The 24,441-nt window shown below is 45.8% G+C and overlaps 2 protein-coding genes across 3 annotated transcripts in view; one reads left to right on the top strand and one right to left on the bottom strand.

Moving 5' to 3' along the window:
• LOC144125100 (3'-5' RNA helicase YTHDC2-like) overlaps positions 1-20,364 on the bottom strand; it is an 88,561-nt gene extending 68,197 nt beyond the window's left edge. For both annotated transcript variants that reach the window (XM_077658188.1, XM_077658190.1), the window contains exons 1-11: positions 20,170-20,364; positions 19,969-20,059; positions 15,659-15,852; positions 14,848-15,041; positions 9,344-9,510; positions 8,584-8,686; positions 7,174-7,330; positions 3,395-3,449; positions 2,575-2,731; positions 2,184-2,340; positions 1,608-1,800 (exon numbers count right to left, since the gene is read on the bottom strand). In XM_077658188.1, coding sequence (XP_077514314.1) covers positions 1,608-1,800; positions 2,184-2,340; positions 2,575-2,731; positions 3,395-3,449; positions 7,174-7,330; positions 8,584-8,686; positions 9,344-9,510; positions 14,848-15,041; positions 15,659-15,852; positions 19,969-20,059; positions 20,170-20,269 — 1,568 coding nt within the window. In that variant the 5' untranslated portion in view covers positions 20,270-20,364. The remainder of the gene's footprint in view (positions 1-1,607; positions 1,801-2,183; positions 2,341-2,574; positions 2,732-3,394; positions 3,450-7,173; positions 7,331-8,583; positions 8,687-9,343; positions 9,511-14,847; positions 15,042-15,658; positions 15,853-19,968; positions 20,060-20,169) is intronic.
• A 370-nt stretch (positions 20,365-20,734) lies between these two features.
• Positions 20,735-24,419, top strand: LOC144125098 (m-AAA protease-interacting protein 1, mitochondrial-like). The gene is made up of 5 exons (XM_077658186.1): positions 20,735-21,171; positions 21,292-21,363; positions 21,567-21,690; positions 21,805-21,940; positions 24,205-24,419. Exons 1-5 carry the CDS (start codon positions 20,776-20,778, stop codon positions 24,287-24,289), a joined length of 813 nt encoding a protein of 270 aa, XP_077514312.1. The 5' UTR covers positions 20,735-20,775; the 3' UTR covers positions 24,290-24,419.
• Positions 24,420-24,441: the final 22 nt, after the last annotated feature.

Here is a 24,441-nt window from a genome sequence, read left to right as displayed (position 1 = left end):
AGCACGAAGGCAGGAATGTGGCGTTGGTCCTTGATAACTGTACTGCACACCAGACTGCCCAGAAGCTGTCGCACGTGAAAATTTTTTCCTGCCACCGAACATGACTGCAGGCCTATGGACGCAGGCATGATTGCGTGCTTCAAGGCATTGTATCGCCGACATGTGTTGAGCAGGCTTGCTCTTAACCTGGACATTGCTGTGTGAATGCTGACCCGCTCCAGAAAAAGATTTCGCTTCCAATGGCTGTCCGATTCATTTTTGGGGCATGGGCAGAAGTCAGCTTCTCCACCGTCATGAATTGCTTCCGAAAAGCGGGCTTCGCCGGGGATATCAGTGATGCGGAGTGCCGCAAAGCTCCTGCCGATGGAGAGCTTACAGAGCTTTGGTCTACAGTGCGCGGTGATGACGGCGACGCGGAGGGGGCTTGAAGAATTCTTGCACGCCGACGATGCAGTCACGAGAAATGAAGAATTGACTGACGAGGCGATCGTTGCAGCAGTCACCGGCGCGCGGAGGACAATGACAGCAGCGATGACGACGATGAACCGGAACCAGTGCAAGTTGTCTCATCAGGAGGCCTCAAGAATGATCAAGTCCCTGTGGGACTTCATTTTTGCAAAAAAACCTTTGTCTCTGATATGTTCAGCATTTGGATGCCCTCCAGAAAGATGTCGGCAAGATTGCCGCAAAGCAGCCGAAACTCGCCTATTACGGGTTTGTTTCAGCAAAGAAGTGAGAAGTGAGAAGTGCAAGCTATTATGCCCTCATTAAATGCTTTTAAGTTTTCATGCTTTCTTTGTTGTTTTTTTTCGGCATAACCCGGTTATAACAATATTTCTGTGGCACTTCAGCATTGTTATAAGTGGGTTTGACTGTATCGCGCTCATGGGCTCAGGCGTGACAAGACGCTGCCGCACGCGCGCTTGGTACGAGCAGCGTTTGCAGCGTCATGCCATGTGGCTGCGGCCGCTGTTCCAGCATGCTCGTCTGGTCGTGTCATCACTTGTTTCCCAGTTTTGTCCAATCAGTGTGCCCAATGGAGGCACATCGGAGAGTGAGAGGACAAATGCCTCCTTTGGAATTTTTTTCTTCTATCCTCTCCTGCCTTCAGCCTTGCGTCGAACCACGCTGAAAACACTCTCCTGCCCCACCTGTTGCCCCCTTCTTGCGCAATCTGGGAAGCACGCTCCTTGCGCTTGCCGGTCCCCACGGGCCCGCGCCGCTACGTGGGCCGCCAGGCTTTCAGAAACCGCACTATATGCGGTCTTCGGTTATGCACTGGCCTGTACTAAATGGTACGCAAATACATTGAACTCTATGGGAAGCGAAACGATTGTCACAAAAAGCCGCATACAATGCGGTCCCGCATTATAAGCTGTTACGTTATAAATGGTCTGAGCTGTAAATCTCAAACTCACAGAGATGGCAGAGATCCTCCAATGCTACTGCATCCCAGTTTTTTGTGAGTCCTCTGTGGTCATGTGCACTGTAAACAAAACTGCTGTACTTTTTGTTAAAAAACCATGCATTTCAGTCGACTTGAAAACAAGACTTATTCAGTGAACCTCTCCACAGGCTTGCACACCGCAACAATAAACTGCACTCACAAGTGAGCCAGGATCACTTCAGCTGCCTCTGACTGGTGAAAGTGCTGAGCCCAATCGTGGGCTGTCCAGTCGTTTGATGACCGAGCCAGTGGGTCCGCCCCAAGGGAGAGCAGCTCTTCCACCACTTCCACCTTGCCCCGTCCAGCAGCTAACATCAGGGCTGTGGCACTCGTCTCGCTGTGGCGATACTCAACTGCAGGCGTTCAGAAAAAAAAAAGCGCTTAAACGGAGCCCTTGACATGAAATTTTGAGGCTAGTGTCCTAATGAATCGGCTGCCACGCATCAGTGTATGTGGAAGCCTCCTAAAATACATCAGCATCACCAGCTACTGCTACTGACTCAAGGCAATCTCAGTTTACATTCACTCCATTTTAATGACCATGTTGCCGGTTTGTATAAAAATGTGAGCTACTAATACACGTATGCTAGCAAAACAATGCATCTATGTGCAGGATAATAATATTAGCTTGACACAGAATAATTTATCTGGGAAGGAGAATAGTGCAAAACATCCGAGAGCGGTATCGGAACTGCCCGATTAATAATGTGTAAGGGGGCGGCATCAAATGACTCACCTGGGACATTGTCCGAGAGGAAGTAGTACAGCAGCTGGGAGAAGGCCTCATCTGTGCCTGTCATCCAGGCATTCTGCAAGGCATGGTCCATCTCTGCAGCCTGGTGAGCATCAATGTTGGGTGAATCACCCTCATCAGCCTCCTCTTTCAAAGGATCCTGCACAGTTATGGAAAGAGCAGGGGCAAAAACCTTTCATTACCTAACATGATTTCATTTTTTACCCCACTGAAGCCTTCCAGCAGAGACCTAGAGCCCTATGACTGCAGGAAAATGAAGACACTATTCAGGGAAAAAAGAAGCAGAGAGAGAAAAAAAGGGAAGGAGAGAAAGGGCAGCCAGCAAGCAAAAGGGTGCATGCATGTGCAAAGTGCAAAGGACTGACAACCATACCTGGTCCCCTGTGGGTAACTGGCCACCAGGCGGAGAGGCACTTCCACTTGTGGCCCTACCCTGGCTCTCACACCACTTGGCGAGCTGTGCCTTCTGCTGCTCAGCCCGAGGCTGGCTTTTCTTCAGCTTCTGCATGGCCTGGCTCGTATATCCAGTCCTGTATTTATTTTCCGCACATCAGCATGCTGCCACCACTCACAGGCTGCACACTTACACGAGCAACTCGAGATGAGACTTTTGCATGCAAAATGCATGCAAGCACACTGCACTGAAAAAGATGATGCTCACAAAACATGCCCCAGTGCAAACAAACAAGATTCTGAACACTTCATGAGATGTCTGCACCTTGTATGGCCAGGCAATGTGTTTTTTTCTCTCCTAGGTGCCATGTGGCAAATGCCTGAATCAATACCACTTTCTCAACAAAAATGTGCAAGTGACGTGTTGTTGCATCTACCAGAAACAGGCCACTTCTCTGCTCCTGCGCCAATAAGCAGGCAGACACTCACGTTCACTTGAGGTAAGAAGATGCACATTTTGCTACCTTGGCCTAAGGCGCCTTAGAGTCCGGACCACTAATGCACAAAAATGTACAGTTGAACCTAATGCTGACTAAAGGATGCATGCATATACCAAATATTTCATGTTAATCCATCATGCTTGCTAGAAAGACACTGTAGGAAAAAGTGCTGCACTAGAGGATCTCAATGATCCGAGCACGAGTGGTACCACACTTTGCCTAGATCAACCGAAGATACGAGGTTGATTCTGCATACTTATACGAACAAACTGCATGCATACACAAATGAAAGGTACTTACAGCCGTAGGATGTCTTCCAGAAAAAAAGCTTTCACTTCATATGACTTCGACGGCACTAAGAAAACCAACAAATATGGCACATTAAGTGACACTGTGCTGTACACACAAAGGGTGAAGAGATGGTAAAAAGGATCTGCAAAATGGCAATGTCAAGCTAATGCAAGCCCTCAGCTTGCACCCTTCAGGAATAAGCCTTCAATGTGATTCACACGATACTATGTATGAAACAATCAGCTCAATAAAGCATAGCATCAGGTGATGATGTAAGCAACTTTGCAACAGTGACAGAGGTTTACTGCAATATGACAATTAGTAATTACTTCATTTTAAAGTGTCATGTTTAATAAAATTTCCCAAGCAGTCCCTAGTTTTGATTTTAAAAACTATCAGTAGCCATGTATTATACTAATTGATGCCTTTCACCACGATAAATTTAATAAGGGCTCAACTGCTATGATGTCAATTGTGAGAAGGGCAAAGGAGTGGCACATGGGTTATGAGGGGCACCGTTGTGGATGGCTTTGGATCAGTTTAGACTATCTGGGGTTCGTGTGGTGACATCATATAGCACACAACCACCTTTTGCGTTCTTCTGCCACCGAAATGCGGCCACCACGGCCGGGATTCAACTTGGGCTCTCCGGCACAGTAGCCACGTGCCCTAACCACTAAGCCACCACGGCAGGTTGGATCACATTGGCATCACTTGGCAAACATTAAAAAGGTGAGTAACCAGTTTGCCAGCTCAGAGAATAAAATTACTGAACTTTGCTAATCAACTGACAAAGAAACAGTTGGTGTCAGCATGCTGACGAGCACTGTCAGCTTCCACTACTGCAACTTATCCAGCGAAGCAAATAAGTACTGTAGAACCTCGTCGATTATTTTTTTTCAATTGCGGGAAAAAAAGTATTATTCGGAAAAACGTATGATCCAAACCGCCTGATTTAGAGAACTGTAACTACTGAATGAGGTAAAAAGACATTGACAATTTCACTTTATAAAAATTCCGGTTGGCATTTCTTGGCACAAGAGCTGGACAGATCCTATTCCAGAACTCGCCGAATGCATTCGCGCTTTTTTTAGCACGGAAGAAAATTCATAACGCATTCGGTTCGTGGATGGCAGTGACAGAAGTAGCCAAATTTTCTTCCTTGTCTTTTCTGAATGCTTCGCCCCTTTGCTCCCAAGTAATGTGGGAAAGCCACCGCGGCAACTGATTGTCGCACTCTTTGTGCTTTTTAAGCTGCATTCCCCAGACCCGGCCCGTTCGTGCATACCGTAAGCGCATCGCTGTAGTTCGTAGAAGCTTCGCCTCCTTTCCCTTATGCACCGTGAAGAAACCTCAGCCTTTCTCCTCTTTATATCGAGTCCCCGCAGAAACGGCCGTCGCGAATGCTAGTGCAGAGATTTCATTTTTTGTTCTTGATGGTGATGGTACATCACCTCGTTGCATCGAGGAACTGCACAGAAGCCACCCCGGCAAGTGACTGAATGTTGCAAAAAACATGTCGCGTGCACTCTCGTTCGGCCCATTAGCATGTTTGCACATGTGCGGTTTGTCAATCAACTTATTATATACGTCTTCAATTTGTTGAAGTTTTAAATGTAGTAGTTGGGAAATCGTGTTTTCCGCGAACGTATTAACCGGGAAAAATATGGTATAACTATGGGACATTTTTAATGTCCACGATTTTGAGCCTACGAACTGGGAAATCGTATGAACTGGGAATGTATCAACGAAGTTCTACTGTAGTTGCCGTAAAAACTCGTGTAAGGACTACACTTTTTTTTTAATTCGGCTGCGAAGTTTGAAGGTGCAGCCCTACACACACAAAAAAAGGCAACACAACCGTATTTTAAAAAAAATTATCCAGTCTAAAACAAGGGGTACAGCCTCTACACAAGATTATACGTAAAACATCACATAACCAGCTTTGGCCGATTAATAGATTGCGATGGTCGCCAACTCTATAGTTTCACAATGTAAAAGGCGCACAGCTGAGCCAGGATAATCATGCTTCTTCAAATGCATTATATTTTTAATAAAAACATTTTGGGTGCACAAAAAAAGACATCGATGCCCCAGTACAAAGACTTTTAAATACAACCTTTGTCCGTAAAGTTCCGAGACTGAGTTCATTTAAAAAGATGCGTTTAACATTGAAATCGTGCAGCACCCCTTTGAAATAGTCTCTCTTGCAGTCTATACACAGCTTCCAATGCTTCTTGAGGTCTTGGAAACAGTTGTAAAACGCTTCATTTGGCAGGGCTGTCAGCTCCTTCGCCGTGGCACTTTGAATGGCCTCCACGCTCACCATCCGGCAACTATTTAGGGCTCTCTTCACACGAGGAAAAAGGAAAAAATCACATGGGGAGAGCTCAGGCGAGTATGGCGGATGGGGAAGTAGAGTAATGTTGCGCTTGGCGAGAAATTTTGTCACGCTGAGAGCAGTGTGCGGCCTTGCGTTATCGTGGAGAAGGCTCCATTGTCCAGCTGCCCATAAGTCAGTGCGACGGCGTAGCAGTGCATCACGCATGTTTGCAGCATGCGGATATAAAACTCCTGATTCACCGTCTGCCCTTGTGGGACGAACTCGTGGTGTATGACACCTCTGGCATCGAAAAAAAAACTATCAGCATAATCTTTGGTTCTGTCTTCTGTCAGGGCACCTTTCTCGATGCCGGAGAGATTGTGGACCGCCATTTGGCGTTCTGCCTCTTTGTTTGAGGATCGTATTGAAAACACCATGTTTCATCTCCAGCAATAATGCTCTCGATGAATGCAGCATCCTTCTCTGCGTCGGAGAGCAAATCAGCGCTCACTGATGTCCGCATGTCCTTCTGGTCTTGCATGAGGGAGTGCGGCACAAGTGTGGCATTCAGCTTTCATTTCCCCCAAGTTCTCATGCAAAATTTGGTGGCATGTTGTCTTACTAATGTCGAGAGCATCTGATAGCATGCGGACTGTAATGGTGTGGTCTTGATGTACGATTTCCCTGATCTGAGCCACGTTTTCATTCAGTGAGGTTTAAGAGCACTCTGCCTTGTGTCGTCTTCCACAGAAGCTCTCCCCGAAACGAACCTCTTGTGCCACTCAAAAACTCGCCCCCACGACAATGTCTCGTTGCCGTAAGCGTCACGAAGGATCTCATACATCTTTGTGGCTGTCTTGCCAAGCTTCAAACAGAATTGCATGTTTACACGCTGTTCGAGGTGGACGTCCATCTCTCCACATTCACTCACAGTAGAATGCGCAGACGGCTTATGAAAACGTATTTTTCTACATGTAGTGCTATCTAGCAGCTACCACAGCAATTAACATAAATAGCTCAGGTTAGCCCGAAAAGATGGCCCTACACATATGCACCAACATTTGTTTTGGGGAATGATTTCTAGAGAAGAAAATAAATCAGCCTCAAAATTTTACGGAAAAAGGTTGTATGAAGCAGGGTAAGGAGCCTGTAATAGAAGACAGCTGTATGCCTACACCAAAGAAAGTGTGAAAAAGAGAAATCCTTGTGCACTTGCTTCCAATTCATATAATCTGAAGGCTTTTTGCCACAGTTACTGTAGTGTTCTGAACTGGAAAGCCCAAAATAAAGTGAAAGTTCTCACTGCCACCTGAATTTTACTTTTACTTATTGTTATTTTAATTTATTAATTTCTCACATTTTTTTTCACCTCTCAATGAGGACAAATTTTCCATGCCGCTCTGCAGTCAAGAGGTTTGGGGGAACCCCTGGCGTAAAAAGAAATATGAAAAACTCACAAACACACCTTGCACAACAGGACAACCACCAAAGTATTTAACAAACAACTCTGCATCCAAGGTTGCAGACATTAGAATCAGCTTGAGGTTGCGAAATTTTGGCAGTAGGTCTCTCAGCACAGTCAGGAGGAAATCGCTAAACCTATCACGCTCATGAACTTCATCCTGGAAAGAATACAGACAAAAGAAAGTCAGCCACCATGATCCTGTGTGTCAAATGGTGTCGCTATTGTAACAAATCAAGAGCGAAGGGAAATTCACAAGTGGTAGCATACCAGATGATTACTATGGGTTTGACGTTTCACTTTAAATAGAAAAAAAAGGATAAAATCATGCCAAGTTCAGTTTTAACCGAACAGGTCAGTAGTCTTGGCAAGCAAGTTATAGCTGGATGGCTGTTGAGTACAAGTTCCGTTAAAAGTTGAAAATTAACTCTGTAGGGAAGCCAGGGTCATGACAAGACAGTGTCATTGTTAGATAAACAATGCAATTATGCAATTGAGGTACTGCTCTGCTTGCTCATGTGACTGCAGACCGAGAAGCAACAACTCCTCGCCACCTGCTAGCTAACATCACCCGCTTGGAGAAGTTAGTCGGTTAAGTAGGTTTATCAACTGCGTGGGTACTGACACAAAACTGTGCATGGGCGTCACAAAGAAGCATCATGTTTTAGCTACCAAGACAATGCAATGGCAGTTCCATCACTGCCATACACATGCAGACAATGTGATGCCCTGCACTCTCACTCAATCCAGCACAAAAACCCAAAGATAACATGTCAACCTAGTTCTTAGAAATAAACCTTTACTTGTTTTTTGTCTGCCTGCTATCTCATTTTAACTTGCATTACTTTTTTAATTATGATAGCAATTCCTTCTACAAGCACAGCTCAAAGTGCTACCATCTGCACATTACTTAATAGTGAATAAGCTGTTCATGCAGGCATGAATGCCAATATAGACCATGTGATTTTTGATCACACAGGATTTCCACATTAAATTGTTAAATCATCAGAAAAAGTCAGTGATTCATTAATAAAAGATAATATCTGACGAAAAAAAACAACAACAAAACTTGCATTCCCAAAAGGAACCCCCGAAAAAAAAAAAGCCACCGAATGTTCAAAAAATAAAAACCGAAAAACCCAACTCCTTAATACTGACCCACATAACCATTTAACTGCATTAGGTGAAGAATGAGTACTAGAACGAAAACGTACACACTAAAGAAGGGCAAAAACATATCAAGGGAAGAGAAAAAGGATGTGAATGACATCAATGTTAATCTACACTGCAACATATAACAAAACTCAGAACAGTCAGTAAGCTTGCCGAAATCTAGATGAGCAGAGAAAAACAGACGTGAACTATAATCATAACCAAGAAAACAGGGACGAATAGAGGAATCATAATGCTCACCACAATAACATGGGTGATAGTTGTCATTGCAGAGTCACTGCCCATGAGCGTACGCAGAAGAATGCCATTGGTGCACACAGTCAACAAAGTCTTAGGTGACACTCTAAAAAAAAAAAAAAAAGAGAGAGAAGAAGAAAAAGACTGGTTTATTACTGTAATTACGCAGCCAAAAACAATAAAATGATACTAACTGCTCTTTGACCCATTTAGCAAGAGTGGCAAAAAACTTAAGTAGCTTAATGAGAATGCTTTAATAACTATCCTGTCCCCCTAATACTAGGCTTGTGTCGCTACACCAATTCTCCGTCTTTCATGCTAGATCAATACAAGAATGCAAGCCCAATTCAATGCTGTTCATTTCAATGTCCACTAATCAATAGGGATGAAATACACAAACAATTTGTCAGTGAGAGTTTGGTACAAGTCAGAGAAACCCAAAAACCTAATACAGAGAAAAATGAAAGCAAGCATTATGTAACAAAAAGGGTCCATAAAAGGTGCTAGGCCACTGAATCTCTCTCTCTGCTAATGCTTTTTCTTTTCTTGTCTATACCTGGTCCGAGAACTTCACCAATTAAAAAATTATCCCAATGGCTCACCTCGCACCTGCCTAACCAGCTGTCAGAAATGTCGTGCATAACACCTTTAAAATCAGGGCCCCACTCAAGTGATTTCCAGCTGCAGGCACTGCCTCTAAACAGTGCCAGCAAATGACCCAATTCCCCTGTCCCACGCAAAAGCTGAAATGATATATAAAAACCTGTTCTCCAGACGTATCTGGAAGCCCACGGTGTGGCCCAAGTTTTCATTCCGCTCAGTAGCAATGCGCTCAGCTACAGCCACAGCAGCCAGCCGTCGCGGCTCAGTGCAGACAATACGGCAAGGCTGGCCTAAGCTGCAGTGCTGTTCCAGCAGGTACTGTGGCACCTGAAGACAGGGTAATAAATAAGCATAAGAATGCTGCATAGAGTCCAAGCAACATATGTCGAGACTTGTGCAACCAGACGTTGCAATTGAAATGGCCACACAGGAGCACAAGGAATTGGTTAGATTTCCTTGGCCCTTTCGCTGAATCTGGCATGTCCAGCCAAAAAAGCACAGAAAGCACATAAGGTGGGCTCCAATCACCAAGGCGATGAGCAAAATGACCACTATTGCCAAAGTCAGAAAAAACTGAATGTTTTGGACAATCAATAACACAACCAAGACAGAAATATTTGCTAGTGGTTTAACATTGCTAACCACGAAATATTGTGCGAAAGCAGGTTACTGCAGGTGGACATCAATGCCATGTACCTGAAAGCATGATTGAAACAGCGTTTCCTTTCGTTCTGTTACTTGCGCATAGAAGGAATTTGATAAAAACGGCGACGTGCAATGCACAGCGCGAGAGTGTGTTGCAGTTTATGAGGGAACAGACATTACCGTCAGGTGCACCACGTGCAGATATAATTACTTACAGAAGTGAAATGAACACAGTAAGGTCCCAAGCGAACAGGGCTTTCCCCTTTCCCGCCCAAAGTGACAGACATTTCAGACCTGCAGTCAGCGATTGCATTCTGTAAGCAGCGGATTCTGTGATCTGTCAGACCAAAAATTAAACCACAGAGACATTTACTAAACAAAACGTTTTCTTAAATTGCTAGTCGTAATCACGCTTGTAAAGAACAAAGGCAAGGCTGCTGAAACGGTGCCGGATATTTACACGTGGCAACCTGCTCAACATGCGATAAGGCTGTCCTCACACTATCTTTTTCTCCAAAGGTTGTTGAAGGACCTGGCCAAAGGAGAAGAAAACCAAACATAGAGGTTTCCTCAGCTTCAAACGTAAGTTCACTGCATTCCATCTTGGTAACGTGGTTATAGTATCTGAGGTTCACGTGCTAAAGCAACATATTGGCTATGGAGAGGAGTGGTAGTGGGGGTTAGGAACCCTGACCCAAGGATTTTTTTATTTACTGGTAGATTTTGATGAAAGTTGCAGTCTTTATGTACATTTTTGTACTGATTTCAAATATACACTTACTTTTTCTATAAGTCACCTGGTTCTGAAGATTTTGAAGATACTGAAGATGTACCTATCAAAATAATCTACAACATACAGAGAGTGCAGTCAGGAGGAATGAATGCCCTGGACCAATTTTAAAGAAACTTAAAGCATGTCAAACATTTGGACAAAAAAAGGCCATCTGGGTGCTCAAGAAAAAATACAATTTTAAAAATTTCCCTGGCAAATACCAGAACGTTAATATTTTTGCACTCTGCATAAATTTTTCATTGTGGGGAAGAAAGAATCATAGTGATAGCATGAGTGGAACCAGAGATATTGCAGCTCCAAAGCAGCAAGGTTGTTAATTTTGTGGTTCTGAGAAAATTAAAAACATTTTATTCAAACAAAAGTAATACAAAGCTGCCGAAAGCAAACAATATGCCCCAGGAGCATAATCTGGGTGCATTGAGTCCTTGTGGTTTTGTTTAACGCCCTTCAACAAATGCGAATTTTCAAGTTTCTTGCTGAACATGCGGCTCCGGCGGGAGTCTTCCTCCATTGCCCTCTTCAGGCCGGTTGTTGGAGCATTTGTGTTCAGTTCGCCCAATATCGCAGCTGCTGCATGCTGGCTTCTTGTACTGAAGCGCAGCACAGCCTCAGCAACAGCTGCTTCAATGGCAAACAGTGAAGAGTGCCGCTCTTTGTGTACCAGGTTCCAGATTACTGAGTGGAACTTCTCATTAGAGTTGTGGGTTTTTCCACGAGAACACCTTTCCAAAAGTTTCTGTTCTGAAAGCCATTGATAGACCGGTAGTAGTGCACTTGCTACATCTTTTGGCAGGTTGTAGTTGTGCTCAGGAGCTGGCTCCCCTTTTGTAGTAGCAGCATTGTGTCGGCACCACAACTCTCTGCCAGCTGGGCATAGTGAATGGTTAGGCAGCTCGTTTGATGACATGACATGATAATAAGTGGCCATCACAGCCTTCTTCATACTGTCAACGTCCTCCTTGTGTGACTTGAGAGCACGCCCGTAACAGGTGCTCAACTTGGTGATCAAGTTGGCCATCAGCTTTCCTTTCCCTCCTAGGCTTCGCCATTTTCAGTTTTGTGCTTGTGCACCAGGTTCCGCAGTGCAGTTCCCAACCTTCTTCTTTACATGATTTACACAATCTTCTTTTTGGACAGGCACAAAACCATAAACCTTTGCCTGGTTTATGGCACCAAAAGTGCGGCTGTCTCCATCACAGAGGACAGCTGTGTAGCGGAGGTTGTGGCACTCAACACGTCTTTGAAATAAAATGGGGCCTGCTTCCACCTCCATCTGCCCCGATTTGCAGTAAGTGTTCTTTTGACATTGGTGATCTCTTTTCCAGTCATTATATTCGTACGTGTCAGGCTTGGGATTAACTTCACAGCCTAAGCAAAAGTTGCTCAGCACGACGTAATCAACACATACCCAGTGAACAACTCAATGACCGCTCCGAAGCCGATATGTGACGAGTGGCCCCGCGTCATCCAAGTGTCGTCGAAGAATACGCCAATATTGTTCCGATGGCCAAAACACAATTCCTCGAACAGCGTCACCACCTGAAGCACGCTTTGCTCCATCGCGGTCTTGGTCGCTCGCATGGCAGCGGGCTTTAGCGTGTTTTTCAAGTGACGTTAGAATGTTTTTTTGTGCATGACTTGACCAGACAACCCCACGGCCGCAAATATTTCATTCATGGCTGTTTGGCCGTTGCCAGTTGACAGCACTGCTCTGCCCACGAGAATGTTTATCTCGAAAAGATTGCACCGCTTCGTGTTCTCAACCCTCCGAGAGCTCCACTCTGATGCAATCTCGCCGCAGTTTGTGGACACCAGCATCAGGCTTAGTAGCGAGGAGGCCGTAGTCGTGATCTCCCTGCACTACCTCCACAGAACCGCAGCATGTTTTGCATGCCACAGCACTGGCAAGCAAATTCAGAACGGAGAGATCCACCACAACATAATCGGTAGCCGACGCTTCCGTGCTACTTCTCTCAAAACATTTGGTTTTCCTTTGTGTGGCTGGTGTTAATTCCAGCTTTCCAAGTGCAGCTCTTTTGCGAGCACTCACTTCTTGCAGGTCGCTGACCATAACGTGCGCCATGTGAATTCTTAGGCGACCGGAGTCCCCGCAAAGAGATGAAGAGACGCAGTTTCCCAGGCAATCCAAGAGAGGCGGCGAAGCGTTGTTTTCCGGCGATGATGCAGCATCCACAGTAGATTGCCGGGCATCCACTACGCGCTGCGATGGCGTTGATTCATCTGTGTGCCTTTTGGTCCTCTTTCGCTTCCGTCCGTAGCGACTGACAGAACGGAACTTTGTTGGACCTCCAGGCATGGCGAGATGTGCGCCGATGATCCTCAACAAAATGGCACCTCCCGCGGCTGCCCGCTCCATTCAAGCCAATCGCAACCAGCCATATTGGTCACGTGCCTCAACTTGCCAATGCACGCTGCCTGTTCTGTTTGTGGTCTTTTTTTCTCAGACCACAGCAACCTCAGTGTTGCTGCTTGACGAAAAAAAAAAGCGCGAAGTGCGAACTTTCGAACGAGACCAAAATGGTGCCGCTGGACTGCATCGTTTTTGAGTTACGAGCGGCAGAAAACAGGTACAATCTGTCCCGAATTTAAAGGGCCGCGCTCACGGACTTTGTTCTTTAGATCCATATAGCGCAAGAAATACGCGTTATTTTTGCATCAAAATTTATGGACATGTGCGGAAGTGCGCCAGGATCCCGAAAATGGCGAGATTGCAAATTCGGTTTTTGGGCCGATTTTTAATCCCAAAGACCCTGGTCTCCCCTGTAAGGTTTCTGGCGACAGCCGGTGGTCTGATTCAGCTGGGTATTCGGCCAGGACACCTGCAGCCGGGGTCCCTGCACGGCGATAGGCATCTTGATTCTTCCCACGGCCGGTCCTCGAGAGGTTTATTGGATTCGAGACGGAGGATTCCACTGCCGTTTGTAAACCTTGTTCGCGGAAGATCGTGCGGCCCGGAGGCAGTTAGCGACCGCCAGAACCGAGCAGGGGGTGACTCACCCCTTCAACTATGCCTGCTCGCCGGCGCCTCGCCCATTCGGACTTCCCGGAAGACGTGTCCGGCTGGAGCGTGAGAACTGTCGTTCAGACGCGAAGACACGCTCTCTCTGGTGGGGGCGATTGTCCAGCGGCACCCTCTTTCTCCGGCGAGGCATGTGACGGGGGCGTGTCCCTGTGTCCCTGTGAGTGTGTGTGTGTGTGTGTGTGTGTGTGTGTGTGTGTGTGTGTGTGTGTGTGTGTGTGTGTGCGCGTGCGTACGACAACGCAAGTTAGGCCACACCCAACCTGGCGAAGACTTCCTCAAACCTGGGGAATCCTGGGGACCGGACCCTTTTTAAACCGGACGACGAGTGCCGAGAGAGAGAATCCTCGATCATCCTCAGATCTTCTCAGATCCTCCGACCTTCCCCCATCACCCTCCAATGGGTTCCAAAATCTTGTAAATAATGTAAAATAAACCCCCTGTAGAGTTTCCTTCATAACCAAGTCCGACAACGTCATTCGGAGAAGGGACCTGCGGCGCTGAAAGGGTCAGCTCACTCAAGGACCCCTCGTCCCCAACACCCCCTAACACTAGGTGTGATTGGCTACGACGTAGTGCTCTCGTGCAGTGGCCAGCGAAACTGATATGCTCGCAGCGCAGTGGATTCAAAACCCAGTCGCGCCAATATTTATTTTATTTCTCCAGGTTGGCCAAGGACGCCCTCTAAGTCTCGTTTATTTCTTGAAATTTTCCGAATTACGTTACTAACTTCATAGGCTTCATCACACAGTGGCATTTTCCAAGTAAAGAGGCCAATAGTGCTTTCACACTAAAATGAACACGCACGCACGCGTGCACGACACACACACACACGCGCGCCCGCGCACATGCACAACACAGCACAACACATGCACACAGCAGAAAGGGGCCTGCTGTGTATCGGCGCTACTGCAAAGACACAGCCACCTAGATCTTTCATCCGCCTTAGCAAACTTAGGTCATTGCCCACACCTAATTTGCGGTACCCTTTTGTGAACAGTGGGCGCCTTCACGGAGTGCATGCTGTGGAAACTGATTACTGTCCTAGGTCAACAGAGGCAAAGAAAAATCTTTTGTGGATAGAGGAATAAATTTTTGCAGAAGCTCAGGAAGTGGCCAGAGGTGGGCCGCAGCTTACAATCAGCAGTCCACTGAAAAGATGAGCATTCACAAGCAACAGACTCACCTGGGTGGTCTTGCCACAACCAGTCTCTCCAGTGACTATCGTCACCTGGTTCTGAGCAATGGTGGCTATCAGCTTCTGGCGACTCTGCCAGATGGGCAGCTGCTGCCGCTGGGCTTCTAATGGGCTTTCGCAACTTGGCGGGATCTGGGGGATGCCACAGTTGAGCCGTGCCGTCGTGCGGTTCACATCTCGCACTGTGTTTGCACAGATGCCACAATACAGTCACACGGGTGTCCAACTGAACTAAATTCCAGACGGCAAGCAGCTTTAGCCTGGCTACAAAAATACCGACTTTCTAAGAGCTCTACGCTATTTTAATTGTGCAAAAAAGCACAATTCACAAAACCCGAGCCAAGGCTGCCTAACATAATGATAGCACAGCAAGAAACACCAGTGTACCTGAAGTAGCATGAAACCATGTGCATGACCTTGCTGCAATCATTATGTTTAGTGCAGTGCAGTAACCCAATTACTATGCTTCCAAAGGTGCCAATGGTTCCCTGAAGAGCTGGCAGTGATGTCATACAAACAAAAAAACAAGAAAGTGACAGCCTTTTCAGATTGACTGCAAATTATGCTGCAGTTGAATCAGAAGCACAAAAGTGCGAACTTTAATTTTAGTCTATTTGGGTTATTAAACGAAAGATTCAATTCTTCCTATGCCACTAGGCATATTTGCCTAGCCACAACAGTAGCCCTGACTGCCCAGTTCCCAGTCTGCCCAGCATTACCCAAATGCCTTCTTTTACAAAAGAGATAAACCACTGCTGTCATAAATGTAAATAACTTGGACAATGTCGATGCCACTTGCCTTCTTGGCCAATAAGCCGTTCCCTTTCAGTGGGAGGGAGGAGCTCTTGGCGTTCATGAGTGTTGACTGGAAACTTCTGCAGAAGCATTAGGGCAAATTGGCACGACAGAGGCCCCATGCTGAAGCCTGCATCAGCCTGAACTATAGTGGAGCCCGCTTTCTTATATGCAGTCAGGAAGCGATTCGATCCTTTCCTGTGCAAAAATAAACAACAGCAAGTGTGATCATGCTAGAAACCAACACAGCTAAAAGTAGGCAGGCAGAGCCAACCTTGATGCTTTATGATAAGTGTGAGGTGGAAGAAAGCCAAATTTTCTTGCCTAACCCATGCAGCCTAGAATCCGATGGTTCCCTCTGCACTTGTCAGTGCAACCTATGCAGTGCACCTGTGACTTGCAATGCTTTGCATTAAGGTAGTTTGGCTTTTGTATGCACAGTAGTATGAACAGCAACAATGGCCAATTCATGTGAACTGACGTGCAGTCTCATGGTGCAAAATAAACATTTATTAATGAAGCTTCATGACAGCATGTCATGCGTTCTGGTTTTGGGCAAATCTCTACATTCCTTTCTTCATCTGTGATGTTGTGCCCAGTCATATCATTGGTATCTTAATTTCCAACACAGTTCCACCATGTGTTCAAGTGAGCTGTCATCCCATTTACCAGGCAGCGAGCAACTTTTTAAAGCGTCCGATTTGCAGTGCACTCGTTTGATGGTCTCTCTATACCTTGTGTCCAAGATACTCTGGTTCGCTGACATTGAAATACACAAGGTCAGCTGCCTGGCTTGCAATAAATGCCTTTGCTGGCTACTGTGCAACCAAGGCACGTTAAGGCTTAAGATGTATGCTAAGCTAGGAATTACAGCTATAAACTACTAAAACTTGAAAACTACTAAAAGCCTTAGGCACCCTAAAAAAACTATGCTAAACACTGCCAACAAACAAGGCATGCATGCAGGGTGCTATTTGTAAACAACATTGCTATTATCAGGCATGTAGACGCATTCAACTCTATGAGACTAAGCCAGCCAAAGATATGCGGAATTATTTCTGTTCTCAGCTTTAACTGCAAAAGTTATTTTTAAGACACTGAAGCACAATGCAAAGACTAGAATAAAAACAAAGCCTATAGCTCCCTTTCCTTTTCAGCTCTGCTGCATTTTCTAGCAACATTAAATAAAAAGAAAGTGGGGGTTTAAAGCCCCGAAGTGAGACATGGGCTATGAGGGACGCCGTAGAGTAGGGCTCCAAATTATTTTACAACAAATAGGATTCTCTGATGTGCGCTGATACTGCACGCCACATGGGCACCTTTTGCGTTCTGCCACCATCGAAATGCGGCAGATGTGGCTGGAACTGAACCCAGGTCCACTGGCTCAGTAGCCGACCGAGAGTTGTAACCACTGAGGCACCGTGGTGGGTTCTAGCAACATCAGCAACATGGGCACCACAAGACCTTTCTGCAGCAAAACTGTGGCCTAACGCATGCAATGAAAGCAGCAAACAAGGCTTAGAATAAAGCCGTTAGACTTTCCCGCCATGGTGGCTCAGTAGTTCGGTTTATGGGCGTTTAATGTCCCAAAGCAATTCAGGCTATGAAGAACGACGTAGTGAGGGGCTCTGGAAATTTCAACCACCTGGAGTTCTTTTAATGTGCACTAACATCGCACAGTACACGGGCCTCTAGAATTTCGCCTCCATCGAAATTTGACCACCGCGGCCAAGATCGAACCCGCTTTCGGGTCAGCAGGAAAGCACCATAACCAGTGAGCCAACACGGCGGCTTACAGTGGCTCAGTAGTTAGGATGCTCGGCTACCGAGCTGGAGGGCCCAGGTTCAACCCTGACCGCAGCGGCTGCATTTCAAAAAGAGGCAAAACATAAAGGACACATTCTAAAGCACGCAATTCTACAATTGCTTCGTCTCCGAGCCTGTATCACATGGCTGCTATTTTTACTAAAATTACTGCCTGTCCAGGACTTTCTTTGCTGGCCTTCTCGTATTCTGAATATAAACATCAGCTAAAGCACACGAACATGCAAATCTACGGCTCTTGCTGTAAATTGACAACATTAGTCTTCCTGAAGTTAACAGCGCAGAAAGTAGATTTAGACACGAGACAAAGACATAACAAAGGCTGACATGTGTCTTTGTCTCATGTACCAAGCTCTTAACTTCAGGATAGAAAGATGCCCAAGCTTCTGTTCCCATTAGTATCGTTCCCAGGCATGAAAAATGAAGCTACAAGACCGGACAAGAATTGAGAGAGAGAAAAAAAATGTTGTTTATAATGAAAGAGAATTTAGTCGACGTTGAAACAGTGTTGACATGGTATTCTGTGCTGGGAAGGAGTTTCAGGAGAGCGAGGCCGAAAGAGAAGGATGCAGAAAATAATAAAGAAAAATAATTAACGGAATAAAAGCATGCGGTCATTGAGCTGAGGTGAACATACATCAAATGGGAATGCAGAAAAGTTTTAAAATTAGCGGATAAGTTCAATGTCCTGCAGATGGGCACACAAAAAGTTCAGTGCACGGCGAGTACATATCAAGGAAGGTGCAAGAACTGAACGCTTACTGACATGGTAGGTCTCCTCGATTTGGCTGCACTTTCTGCACCAGTTCAGGAAGTGCGGCACTCTCGCCCTCGATTTGGCAGTGCAGCTAGTGCCACCTGCACTTCGGCACTCGATTTGGCCTCGTGCTGCACGAGTTCTTCTGCACTCCTGCACTAGCCTCCCGGCGAGTTCTCTTCTCGTGCAAGTAGTGCAAGGTGCTTGGCGCGCTCCTAGCAGACGGCTCCGCGCCCATGCTTGTTTTGTGAGCGGCGTTGAGACCATGCTAGAGAGGGCCGCGTACCCGTGAAAGACGCGGCATCTGCGCCGGGCCCTCACCAAACAGCTGAAATGACAGTGCGCGTATACGTGTGTGTATGCGCGTGTCTGTGCACGCGCGTAAGCGACTGGCTGGCATGGCGCACGTACGAAAGTACGTACTGCGTATGGGTCCGCATTATTCTGTCCAGCCTCGCACGTTGCTTACACCATTTCTCTTTTGTGTGCAATTATTATTATAGACGCAGCACGATGGAGCGCTTCCATAAGAGGCAGATTGTGAGATGTTTTATAATACGTGGGCGATCGCAACGTTTGTGGCTCGCTGCGACATCAGTACCTCCGCTTACGACAGCGACTGGGCTTGAGGTCGCCGTCAGCCCACACCTTCGCCTGCCACTTAGCCTCTGACAGTCACGTCGCCGTCACCGTGCGCCGAAAGTGAACGTGATTGAGTTCAAATATAGATCAGGCAACTCTTGGCGGACAACCGTAGTCACTTTTCGATAGGACGGAAGCAGCCTGAATCACGCGCATGGACTGTAAAAGATCGTCTCGAGCGGTAGTCTGAATAACCTGTCTAATTAATTGTTGCCTCTTCCAAGTACCCGTTGAATCAGTGACGGTCGACCGGCCTGCGCCCCTTTAAACAACGCAACGGAATGAACGGTGTCAAATTCTTCACCACTTTTGGAATTAACAAAGTTCATAGCCGCTCCACGAGATGTGCCACATGGAGAAAATACACAGCGTGCAATGCAGCTAGCACAATCTCGCGCATATGTGAGAACACGCGACAAACACCAACACGTATGTACAGTACTCACGGATTGAAATAGGACATTCGGAGCGCGTGGCCGTCGCTTCATGGAGCGCCGCCCGTAGACGCTCATGGAACCAAGGTGGTGCATTGTGGTATGGCGCGAGAGGGAGAACATCTACAAAGCAGAATTGTTCCTTCCAGTAGCCAATGAGCCGGCCTGTGGCTTACCACATGCCTGCGTGGCACTGCAAGGCTAGCGCTCCGAATGTCCTATTTCAATCCGTGAGTACTGTACATGGCCGCAGCAGACGAAAGTTTCTGCACTTTTGCAGTCGATTTGGCCGCTGCACCGACAGCACTAGTGTCGGGCTACACTCGCGACGCAAGAACTGGCACTGCACTGACACGGCACTTTTGTGAACTAGTGCGGAAAGTGCAGCCAAACCGAGGAGACCTGGTATTGCGCAATGCCAGGCGATAGAGCGGTACAAAAATCGCGAAGCGCCATTGTGCAAAGGAGGTAAGCGCGCGAGGCACAGGAAGATTGAAAGACACGAAGCCGGCGATGCTGCAGCCTCGATTATTCAAATTAGCCTCTGTTTCAAGGAGGCATGAAAACAGCACAGAAAAAAAAAACTATAGGTAAGTAACCACAGAGCTCAGCAAATCGAAATGTCAAGATATTGAAATAAGAAACAATCACTTTTACCCTCTGCTTTTCGACTTGAGTCCCAGTGACTGGCAGTACCTATGTACAAAGGCCCGCTCCTCAGCCGTGAATGACGAGGGAAATTCATATTCTGCAAAAGAAAAGTTTTTTGCTCGATCAGAACGATAAGGGCGCCCCAAAGAACGAGCGCTCGCGTCAACGGCTGTCATGCGTAACGCATAGGTTTTTCCGACGACAAACCTTTCTGCTCCTCAGTCTCACGGAATTTTTGAAGTGCAGTTGTGACCGCAATCCGAAATGCTTCGCCTACAGCAACGTTCCTTCGGTTCTTTCGGGTCATTTTTGACACCTTCGAGGTTTCAGCAGCTGACTACACACTCAAACATGATGCGGGCTGCGGACGGACGCGGACGCTCCAGTCGTTGCTCCACACTACTAGCCTTCTAGAAAACTGAACTCCACACTCTGCCAAGTCAAGCCGTACCAAAATAGCCGAAGTTAAAAAAAAGTTTAAAAGTGGCAAAAAGTTGTATAAATTTTCTAGAAAACTACTGTTTTTCAGGACACGTATTTTTTTATTTATTTGACATTAACAACTGCATAAACTTTGGACGCTTTGAATTTCATAGTGCGTGGAGTTCGTTCACCCCATGGGGCCATGGCACGGTGTTTACACATTTAGACCACTGCTTTTAGCTCAAATACACCACAAGTTCATTGGAAATTTTTTCGAGCATTCCCAAATTTAGAGCGCTAACATTACTACGCACATGCCACAATAGTAATCATTTGCGCTTGTGCTGTGATCGGTCAAAATCGTGGTTGAAATCGACATCAGCGGGTAACATGGCTATCCTGAGGTCGGTAGCTGTAAGCGCATTAAGGTTGCAACAGTTTCACGGACAAAATTGTCTCAAAGTTTGTGCTAGTGCCACTGCCGCATGTGTCCATGTAGCCGGCCTCTCCTACCAATGTGCCTGGGCATCGCAGCCGCATTCACTTTCGGTGCCGTTGGGTGCAGGTGGAGCTCGGCAGAGATATCCGGCACCACCGTTATGTGTACGGCCGGTCCGCCGGTGTTCCTCACGAAGCGACAGCGGCTTCGACCTGATGAAGAATTCGTACATAGTGTGGCCGAGCCTAATACTGACAATCAAGAACTGGTTGCAGACAGTGTTTATCATCAAGCCCTACTTAGATGCGACGTACAGCCAGCGTGAATTCCTTGACGGTGCCAAGCAGGTGACGTCCTATTGCTGTGCATTGATTGCACCGCTTGTTGTTAGGAATTGTGCACACTGAAGGGACCATTGTGTTCCCTTGTGTCCCGTCACAGGTGCCCAATATCGTTTGTGTTTTTAGGCACTGACCTATGTTTCGGTTCTGATGGCCAATGGAGACTTCAAGGCCATGGAAGGCTTGGCCACAAACGATGTAAGTGCGAGACACACGCATACGTTTTCCAATGTTACGGGCATCTACGCGCTCTTCACCTTATATGCCTCGGTTGTAACTTGTGCCGACTGGTCTTGTAGGTATACACCGAAGCAGCCCATTTCTTGACAATACGCCCACAGTGCTTTTTGAGTCTAGACAGGATTGTTTGTTCCCCCGTACTAAACAGCCTTTCTGTGCAGGTGGTATCTGCTGCCCAGAGCAACTGCTGCACGCTGAGCGTTGAACAACGCAAAAAGCTGACCGTCGACCTGTCAGATATATACTTCTGCTTCTTGTACCAGATCGGTATTATCATGGATGACAGTAAGTTCTTGTAGGGAAGGTTTCACATGGCGTCATACAGTGTTCGTAAAAAAAAAAAAATGTATGAGAAGTGTTCCTTCCCTTTTACAAATCAGAGTTGGTTTTGATTTACAGACAGCGACCAGCGATTTGTGGAAGCCACTGTTGTCTACCACTATGTGCCTGGTCTGGAAGAGCTACGACGAAATGCAGCAGTCATGAACGAAACAGTGCAGCAACTTCAAGACAAGGTTCACGTTGCAAATTACAGGTGCTTTTATTCACTAGTTTCCTCCAGTGTTTGTAGCAGAGCTAAGCACTATTACAGTTCCGGTTCTTGCTCCTTTTATTTCCTTTTCACTATTGCCGCTGTGGATGATACTCTGGATGCTGAGCTGTTGGGATGCTGCTGCGTGTGTTATTGCTTTACTAGAAAAATAAGTCCCGTTTGTGGGCTCTGTGGGTACTGGTAACTGAGCAGGCTTTAATGATAGGTAAAATTCAAACAAAAATGCATTTTCTCATAAACCCTGAATTGCGGCTGTTAAGAAGTAGTGTGCATATTTAATAGTAATGCAATATTTAATGAAATCGTAGTTTTGTTTTTCCCCTATATATACCACGTTAGCAAGAAGTTTTTCATTGCAGTGTTTGAAACACAAAATTTAGGCATTGTTCGTTGGCACAGTAATTTCCAATAATTTTGCACTCAGATTTTAGATACCATTATGGCTCTGTTAATGACCAGATTTTTAATTTTCTTATGTGCATTAATGTTTTCAGTTCCATTAATAGGTCCGAATCACCCAAAGAATTAGTAGTGCAAAAGCTGCAATGGATTGCTTGCCCGGACCCTCTTTTCCCTCATGTTTGCTACTCTATTCTGCAGTTACTGATTTTTTTTTTGCCTAGTGTATAAGATACAAAGCGTAGTAAATTGTTGTAGGTTAATGCCTTTCTTACTTTAGAAATTGCATCCTCTCATGGCATGGTGCCGCACAGCATTGAAGATATTGAATCTGTAAACCTTACAGTAACAATTTGACGACATTGACTTGGGGCTTGGCATGTTGAGAATCTCATCCCTGCTAGTGTTAGAAAGCAGTAGCTAACAACATGTATTCGAAATGTGTGCTACAAAAAAAGAACTGTTCTGCTCCCCTCCTCAGAGTAGATTAACGACACCACAGCTTCAGTGTGGCACAATGTTTGATACCATCTGTTAAGAGTCTGTCATACTTAGGCAGTATTCCAATGCGACAGAAACACACAGGCAGAAACGTGTTCTCTTGAACCTGTAGTTCATATAGAAGGCGCTTTTTGAAGGGGTACCCTATACTAGGTGTGTCACCGAAGGTGCTCTGCAATTTTTAAATACATAAAGGCTGTTAGGATTCGAAGAACGCTTTTTTCAACATAGCATTTTCAGCGGTATAGCACATCAGAATACACCTAAGATGTGCTAACTAGTAGGCTGGTTAACTGTTTAACCATTACTGTTAGTTGCCTTGTTGAGAGGAGTGTAGCCCACCGTAAGCAATATCTAGCTTTTAGAATTTCAAAAATGCAGTTACCTTCAGTGCTGTGCCCAACAAATTTTACCTACACCGTGCCAAAATACATGTGCTTCCGAAAAGCTTGGAGGCAAAGCAACCACTGCAGTGCACGTAACTCGTCAAAATAGCCAAAATTTGCTAGGCCACAGTGACGAGGGCAACAGAGTTTCTGAAATTCTAAAAGCTGATATGAATATTATTTACAGCAGGCTACACACTCAGTAAAGAAGACTAACAGTAATAGTTAAATTGCTCATTGTTCAGTATTAGTTAACCAGCCTACTAGTCAGCAAGTCTTAGCTGTATATTCCGATGCACTACACCACTGGGCAATGCTATGCCGAATAAAGCGCTTTTCTAACTGAAAAAGCCCATTTTTAAAATCTGCAAAACATCTTAGGTGAAACACCTGGTATATGGTGCAGTGTTCTCGCCCCTTAATAGCAGCAGTGTGTGGAAGCCTATTTTTGTTTTCGGCTATTGCATACCCTGCATCTGAATGAAATATTACATTCAGACCTAAAAAAAAAATCATGCACGTTTTCTTTGAAACACAGGGCTGTCTTAAATGTTTATTTGGCTGAAAATGGTACATTTCTTTTGCACCATAGCACATAGTCAATGGGCTGACATTGTCATAAACTAGACAAATGGGACTGAATTTGTTAGTACTAGTTCATGGCTGTGAATGAAGTGAGAAGTGCACACACAAAGGCACTCTTTCCTGACGAATGTCACTTCCTGCCGATTCACAGCTGGTTTCTTCCCAAGAATGCAGTGTAGTTGCCTTGCTGTGAAAGTGTGTGCGTGCACGCGTGGGGGGGGGGGTGAGGTGGTGCACAGAACCTGTGTTGCAGGCCAGTGTGTAAGATGCTGGTGCTTGCAAAAAAAAACATCCTTTAATTCAACAAAAACCTGATATGTCGTCTTTTTTGTCCATATTACAGTTGGCTGCTACACATTTAATCTTTCTTTCCAGGTTCATTCGTGACTACACGAAAGGCATGGAGAGTGACTGGACTATCAACCAGTTAAACCATTTCAAATTGTCGTCAGTAGCATGATTATTTGTGAAACTGCCGCCACGAGTTTTTTGGGTTCATTGCTAAGATCTAAAAATTAGATTAATGGTTCTTAGCCGGTTAGCATGATATACATTGCTGGCATTAAAATTGTGCGCCTGCTACTGAAATATGTTTTTGTGCATTTCATGAAA

Source organism: Amblyomma americanum, chromosome 3, assembly GCF_052857255.1.
Source record: "Amblyomma americanum isolate KBUSLIRL-KWMA chromosome 3, ASM5285725v1, whole genome shotgun sequence".
NCBI lineage: Eukaryota > Metazoa > Arthropoda > Arachnida > Ixodida > Ixodidae > Amblyomma > Amblyomma americanum.
This window is presented reverse-complemented; position numbering and strand designations above follow the sequence as displayed.

Bases quoted from the DNA above. Each gene is read 5' to 3' on its own strand.
- LOC144125098 (XM_077658186.1), top strand. From the start codon at position 20,776: ATGGCTATCCTGAGGTCGGTAGCTGTAAGCGCATTAAGGTTGCAACAG. The intron at 21,364-21,566 runs GTAAGTGCGAGA...CTTTCTGTGCAG, and splicing joins AAGGCTTGGCCACAAACGAT to GTGGTATCTGCTGCCCAGAG. The intron at 21,941-24,204 runs GTGCTTTTATTC...CTTTCTTTCCAG, and splicing joins GTTCACGTTGCAAATTACAG to GTTCATTCGTGACTACACGA.